General features: G+C 32.4%; 1 protein-coding gene across 3 annotated transcripts in view; it reads right to left on the bottom strand.

Moving 5' to 3' along the window:
- Positions 1-6: 6 nt before the first annotated feature.
- The window catches only part of LOC106788034, a 28,189-nt gene continuing 21,035 nt past the window's right edge, over positions 7-7,160 (bottom strand). For all 3 annotated transcript variants that reach the window (XM_014750926.1, XM_014750925.1, XM_014750927.1), the window contains exons 3-5: positions 1,914-2,177; positions 1,346-1,575; positions 7-403 (exon numbers count right to left, since the gene is read on the bottom strand). In XM_014750926.1, the coding sequence (XP_014606412.1) occupies positions 95-403; positions 1,346-1,575; positions 1,914-2,177 (803 nt within the window). In that variant the 3' untranslated portion in view covers positions 7-94. The remainder of the gene's footprint in view (positions 404-1,345; positions 1,576-1,913; positions 2,178-7,160) is intronic.

Genomic DNA, 7,160 nt, shown 5'->3' with positions numbered 1-7,160 from the left:
GAGAGAGAGAGAGATAAAGATTTTTCAATGTTGAATTTCGCAATCTGTGGTAAACTCGATGATCATCAATCGATCTCCATCGAGTACAATCAAGCTAATTCCAACTAACTCGTAAGAAGCACAATAGCATTGTAAAGGAAGGGACGAGGATTGAACTGGATCCCGACTTCGGGGCTTCTTGAGCGAGTCTTTGATTACTCGCCGCTAACGTGGCAGTTTTTTCCGTCTTGAATGGTGGTACGTTCGGTATATCCGGTAAAGAAGATTGACAGACCAAGTGGAGAGTTCCTCCGGGAAAGTGTTGCCGTTCCAAACGCAAAGAGAAACCCAATCGGGACGTTGATATCAAATTTTCTTCGATGTATCCATCTGTTGGTATTTCCTTCGTTATCGCTTTGTCTACCTGTTGTCGAGATCAAAATTACATAATTGAACATAGAGAAATATAATGAGAAAAAAGAAAAAAGAGAAGAGGAAAGAAATATTAATTGACAAGAAAAAGAAAAATGTTAAATATAAATTTGTATGGATTACGAATCGGGTTAGGTATCTTGATGAAAGATTGAAAAACCATTAAAACGATAAGGATCGATCGATTGATATAATAATAATCCTCGGTCGGTCTCGTTAATTTTTTACTCGATTAATACAAAAGGGTGAAGGGAGTTCGATCGTGAACGAACGATTGTAAATATATTCAGAATATCAATGTTGCGGTTGTGAAGGGGCTCGGTCAAGTGAAAATTTATGACATTGTTACGAGAGCATATAGATGTACAGTAGTAAAGTATGCCGTTGGACGGGTGCAATGGAAATTGCGATTGTGCACAAATCACGTTAGATTTAGGTACTTTGGCAATACGCCAAAGGCAATTGCGGTGCTTAAAGCGTAACATGAAAAATCGTATCTTGTATTCGCGAATAGACCAAAAGGATATATATATAGTTATTTGTCAAGCGATAAGAGGGTTAAGTTTAAATCTAGCTTGTATGTAAAAAAACAAAGAAAGAAAAAAAAAAACCCCCCCAAAAAAAGATTTTCCTCTACCTTCTTCGAAGTACGAACATTTTTTTTTGTTATTTTTTCCCCCTCGAAAGGAACAAAGAAAACGAATACATTCGCGAAATTTTCACTCATATTTTTCGAGCTTTTAAACGATCGAATATTTTTTGGAGCGTAACTAGATTGCCCCCCTAACACACATAAACGCATAACCGCGCATAATTTCGCGTTTTTCTAAAGCTTGTTCCCTTTCCTTCTTTCTCTCTCTCTCTCTCTCTCTCTCTCTCGCTCTCTCTTGTCACGTGACATGCTTTCTTTGAACGTTAACCATACTTGACTCACCTCTTTGCCGTTGAGAATAAAGGTTAGCACTGGTGGTGGGTAACTCAATGCAGATGTGCACGCTGCTTCCAGGATCTCGCCAATCTCATAATAAGGTCGAAGCCCGTCAAGAGCAGGCGGACTTTTCGGTAACACTGCGACGCTCATATTTGCTTCGGCATACGTTATACGAAAACTCGGTGCCTCTGATGACACCTCGCAACCATACGATCCGCCAAGATTTATTCTTTCTGTCGAGAATTTTAAAACAAATTCGTTAAATATTTTTAATCTCTAACGCGTGTCAATGCTTTTCTTTTTATTTGTTTTTTTTTTTTTTTGTATTTTCATTTTATTTTCACCTACGTTAGGTTCGTGATAAAAGAATGCGTTATAAAGGGTTTACGTGAATATTACTGATCGATTTAAATATGAATGAATTTTTATAAAATCAAAGTATAAGGGATAAAAAAAATAAAAAAAAAAATACAAACACGTTTTCTCTATTTTCATTGAATATTTTCTAATAAAGGGAACTAAATTATAGAAAAATATTATCGTCTCTTGTTAATATAATTCGATAACATACTTCTGCGATCATTGGATTGTCCCAGTAGCGTCACTTGTCGCCCATCGCTCCGAGCAATATCAACGATGATACCTTCGACGGGAAAATATTCACCAACCGGTCTCGAACTCGGCATAAATCTGAAGAATTCAATTCCATCCTTGAACCATTTAACCGAGTAAAGTTCTTTCCCACCTAAATCGTACTCGCATCGCAAGGTGACGTTTTCCCATCTTGGGTCCACAATATCCGGCACGTCCAGTCTCACTATTTTCGGTTCCTGTCCTGAAATAATCGATAACATGCAAGAATTATGATCCATTTGTGCGTTAAAAATATAGCTGAATCTGTTCACCACTTACCTTGTGAAAATGCTTTCAATAACACGCGGTACAACGATTCGAACGATCGTTATTCTAGCCAATCTTTTAATAAAACGATGTTTACGACGATAATCCTTGTGCGTTTATTTCAACGTATATGTACGAAACATTATACGAAATGTTTCAATGAATACCTCTGTTTTTTTTATCAACATATCTTTTACATTTTTCATATTTAATCCGTTCAATTTTGACGTTCGGTAAAATGTAATAACTTTTAAGTTAGATTTAAATGATCATTTTGATATTATTTTTATTGACAATATCGGTATGACCTTTCAAAGTTTTCATTTCACAAATAACTCATATAATTATTATTTTTATATAATAAATATTGCGCTATACGTTTTTTTTTTTTTTGTTATTTATCGTTACAGAAAAATAATTTTGTAAATAATTGAAATACGAAAATATCTCCAAATAAATAATACACCACCACTTTCGTAATTGCTTGCTCATATCTTTTGAATCAAGTTTATGATTTAAACAATTCATCTATATTCTGATAACGATTAGGATAATCGATTCTAATTATTGATTAAATTTAATTTTTGGATTATTTTTATCACGGAATAAAACAACAAAATGACCTATTTGAACATATGAAATTTGATTATTAAGTCTGATAGAGAATATTTTACATAATATTTTTAATTTCTTGGAAAATGTCCTTTTACACATAGCAATTATTTCTATACTTTACAAGTAGGAAAGGAAAAAAAAAATGAAAAGGTTTTAAACAAATAGGTTAATGAGAATCCTACACAAGCAGTACGTGCAAGAGCATATCTGCTACGTTGTAAGCACTTTTACGTTGTTATTTCGTAAATGTTTCATTATTAATTTGTTATAATATAATCGTAAAATCTTTTAAAAACGTTTGCATTAAATTGACAAAGCTAGCGATAGGAGTAAAATTCTTACTAAAATATTTTAAACGTTTGTTAAAACCCTTTGACCAATTCAAATGTGAAAACGAAAATAAGGTTATTTTGTAAACGATTGTTCCCGTGTTTTTCTATGATTTCAGAATTTCAACGAAAGCTACTCGAACTGTTTTTTCAAGCATGTGGCCTCAATCGTGAGAATGGATTATTCCCATTCTTTGTTGTACAAAAGTTCTATGTGTTAAGCTGTGCTATAACCGAATGAAAAAACTAAACATTGACCAATAAACATTTTAAAAATATGTAGGCTGAATCATTTAAAAAAGAAACATCTAAATATTTTAATTATTTATGATTTTATATAGGATAGCTTTAACAATAACTGTTAAATTTTCAATTAACGAAAAATAAAAAGTAAAACACAAGTTTGTTTGATTTAAAACGTTAATATTTTTATTGGTATCAATTTTACTTTTGCAATTCTTGTTTTACCACCCTATACGCAAAATTGTCCAGCAAAGTAACAATATATATTGTAAAGATAATTTTTTGTTTAATTTCGATATAATCACTATTTGTTTAAATGCGCAATCGTGATCTCCAATTAATTGGTATTCGAATAAACAAAAACAAAACAAAAAAAATCCTTACGTTAAAATATTTATTTCTCATTTCTTGTATTTTATGCGTTGTTAATTTGGACTGTCGCAGATTCGTACGTTTCGATTGGAATAAAATTGAGTGAGCGAGCGAGCTCAATCTCGAATGGAAATATTTGTTAGAAGATTGAATGAAAATAAGGAATAAGAAGAAGAGGGAGGGAGGGAGGGGGGTGGGCAAAAAAAAAAAAAATAAAAGGAAATAAATAAATGGGGTCAAACATAATGTAAATTCTTGGCAAGTCATTTACCGATCGATCGTTCGAAAGGGAGAATACATTAATGTATATATTTATCGTGCACCAACGGCCGCTCAGCAGTTACCGCAAACATCGTCGTAATTAAAAATATTCGTTTAACCAACCGTACGTGTAATTATCGCCGTCGAAATCGTGTATTCAACGAGTCGAAGCGTAACACGGAGTATAAAATGCAAAAGAGGGAAAGACCGACGCCCGAACGAACGAACGAACGAAATGGTTGGTCCGAGGGTTGAAAAAGGTGGTTGTTGTAGCAAACATTCATTAAGACCTTTCCAACTAAAGTTTTATATACCACAATCTATAGAATGCTAAAGATTTCTTTTTTACCTTCATTATTCGAGAAGAATATTGGTCGAAACTTCGTTGAATTATTTATTACCTTCTTAAGTATTATATCTTCGGTATTTCTTGGCTGAAAACATTTTTTTTGTTTTCCCCCTCAATTTTTGTAGGATTATAAAAGTGAAAAACGATCTAGCTGATGTCTCGTGACGTTCCATGGTAAATTGGTATTTACTCACATAAGCAAGTAAATACATACTAGAGTATCTACGTATATATGTATATATAGATACATTCAGAAAAGTGTAAATTGGTAGGAAGGTAATTTCATTCTTTCTAGTTGATACAACGCTTTAATCCCAATCGGTCGTATTTGTGTCTTCCCGAATAGAAAGAGAGATGCGAAATAATTGCTACGTAATAATTAACCAACGCCACTTTGCTGTTTATAAATGCTTCCGTACTTTGTGATTCGATAATAACCGACAGCAGGATTTGACGAAACAAAAGGATAGAAGGTGAAGAGGCTTTTATAATAGCTTTCTTTCGTGATGCCGCATTTACTAGTACAACGGTCCATTCTTACGATGATACTACACTGAATTCCCTATGGTTTGGTGGTAATTTGACCAGAGGCTTCGCGGAACAATAACGAGACTTTTTAAATAATTCGTTGCCTTTTCAGGACCTTTGTGTGTTGGTACAAGCTACAGTTAACTGCGATACAATAGGGTCCAACCCTTTCCGGCTTTAGTTTCGTTACAAAGTCCTTAGGGTCTACGGGAACGTATATTATATTTGGAAATTCATTTTGATAAATTAATAAGCCTACCTTTACAAGTATCATTTGTTTGTTACATTACTCGAGAATATTAAATACGTTGGATTGTTTATTTACTCTCGTGATTTTATTCTATAAAATAGGTTAAAAATATATAATACGATTTTCGTTTGAATCTTTCGAAATTATTTCGTTATTTAGATCTAATCAATCGAGATCGATAAGAAAAATAATAGTTCGTACGCGAACGCGATATCATCTACATCTAATCTAACGTGCTATCGTTTGTATTAATACCTACAACGTTAGACATTTACGAATCGAATTATTTCCCAATTAGCGTAATTGAAAAGACTAACAAATATTGCAGAGTAGACGAGAGAACAATACGTGTATATTTTTGATTTGTGCCGATTAACCATTATACGATATTTATTTTATCGATTTAGCGATAAAATAACTAAAAGAATATTATCGAGTATGCAAAAATCGATAGAACAGTGTTTTTTTTTTCTTTTTTTTCCAGTTCGACATTTTTCTGTTATTTCGCGTTACTGCTGTTACTAATAATAATAATAACAATAACAATAACAATAATAATAATAATAATAATAATAATAACGATTTAACAAACAAACAGAGTAAAAAAAAATAAAAAAAAAAAATGAAAGAAGAGAAAGAAAAAAAAAAATATATGTTGACTCATCATCATCGCGCGTTCGTCGAATTAATTTATTTTTATTTCATCCATCACGAAATATATATATATATATATATATGCTACGAAGTATGATTCATATTTGATATTTTTTAGCATATTTGTATACATGCTAACGAAATTATTCTAATTATTCGTGTTTCTCGCGTAGGAAATACAATGGCAAAAAAAAAGGAAAGAAAAAAAAAACAAAATTCGTGGATTAACGAAACAAAGAGCGTTCTCGTTTTTACGACCCTTTTTGTCGACTCTTTTACATTATATCACTATATGTTATTTACTTGCACAATTTCCTGTATTCATTCTGCTCTCGTTAATCGTTATAATTACATATTCACGTTCGCTCAAGTTACTTAAGCAAATTTCGATGTAGATCATATTCGACTTTAAACTTAATACCTTGGCTGGTAAAGTAGAAATACAGCTTATTAAAAGTTATATATATATATATATATATAATATACTTTATTCTCAAAGCGATGTTAATTTAACTAGGATAAAGATCGTTAAGTCGGCTACCGTTTATAATTAATTGTTTTTCTTGAAATATAGAGAACAAATTGCCAGAGAATATAGATTTGTTCTATTTACTTAAGCAAATTTTTCTTCTACTTTTATCATCTACTCTTTATTCCATCAAATTCGAAGATGCCGGAAACAAACATTTTGCTTACTTTCGTAAAAAAATCCATTTCTTTCTTTCCTCCCTCTCTCTCTCTCTCTCTCTCTCTCTCTTTTTCATTCTTTCATTCTGTCTTTATCTTTCTTTTTAAACTCGATCATCTTCCATCTCTCTTCTTTTACTTTTCCTTCTTCACTTTCTATCTCTGTTCGGAACAGTAGATGGGTTCCTGGCGTACCAATTAAGCTGGCAATTAGTTTAATAATCACCAGATTAATTAATATGCCACGCGACGGCCCAGAGGACGGAAGACAATGGTTCTCCAACGCGATCCGCCTTCCTGTCGCGTTTGCTCTGGCATTATACTAAAAGAGATGAATAGAGAGGAAGAAAAAGAGAGAGAGAGAGAGAGAGAGAGAGAGAGAGAGAGGAAGAGTGAATGAGTGAGTGAATAAGAAGCTTCGAATCGTTTCTTCATTAAAGATACCAAAGCTACGAGAGTATTGAGACTCTTTTAAACTGAAAGGATTGATTTGCTTCACTGCTTCCTTAAAATGTCTTTACTTTGATATTAAAATTAGATCACACTGTGAGCCTTTGTTATACACAATTGAAAGTGAATTTAAATAACGAAACTAACAGTGAATCAACATAATATATATATATATATATA

This window comes from Polistes canadensis, unplaced genomic scaffold, assembly GCF_001313835.1.
Source record: "Polistes canadensis isolate GaletaPanama2010 unplaced genomic scaffold, ASM131383v1 scaffold_122, whole genome shotgun sequence".
NCBI lineage: Eukaryota > Metazoa > Arthropoda > Insecta > Hymenoptera > Vespidae > Polistes > Polistes canadensis.
The sequence above is the reverse complement of the archived record's forward strand: the minus strand, read 5'-3'. Positions and strand labels throughout refer to the sequence as shown.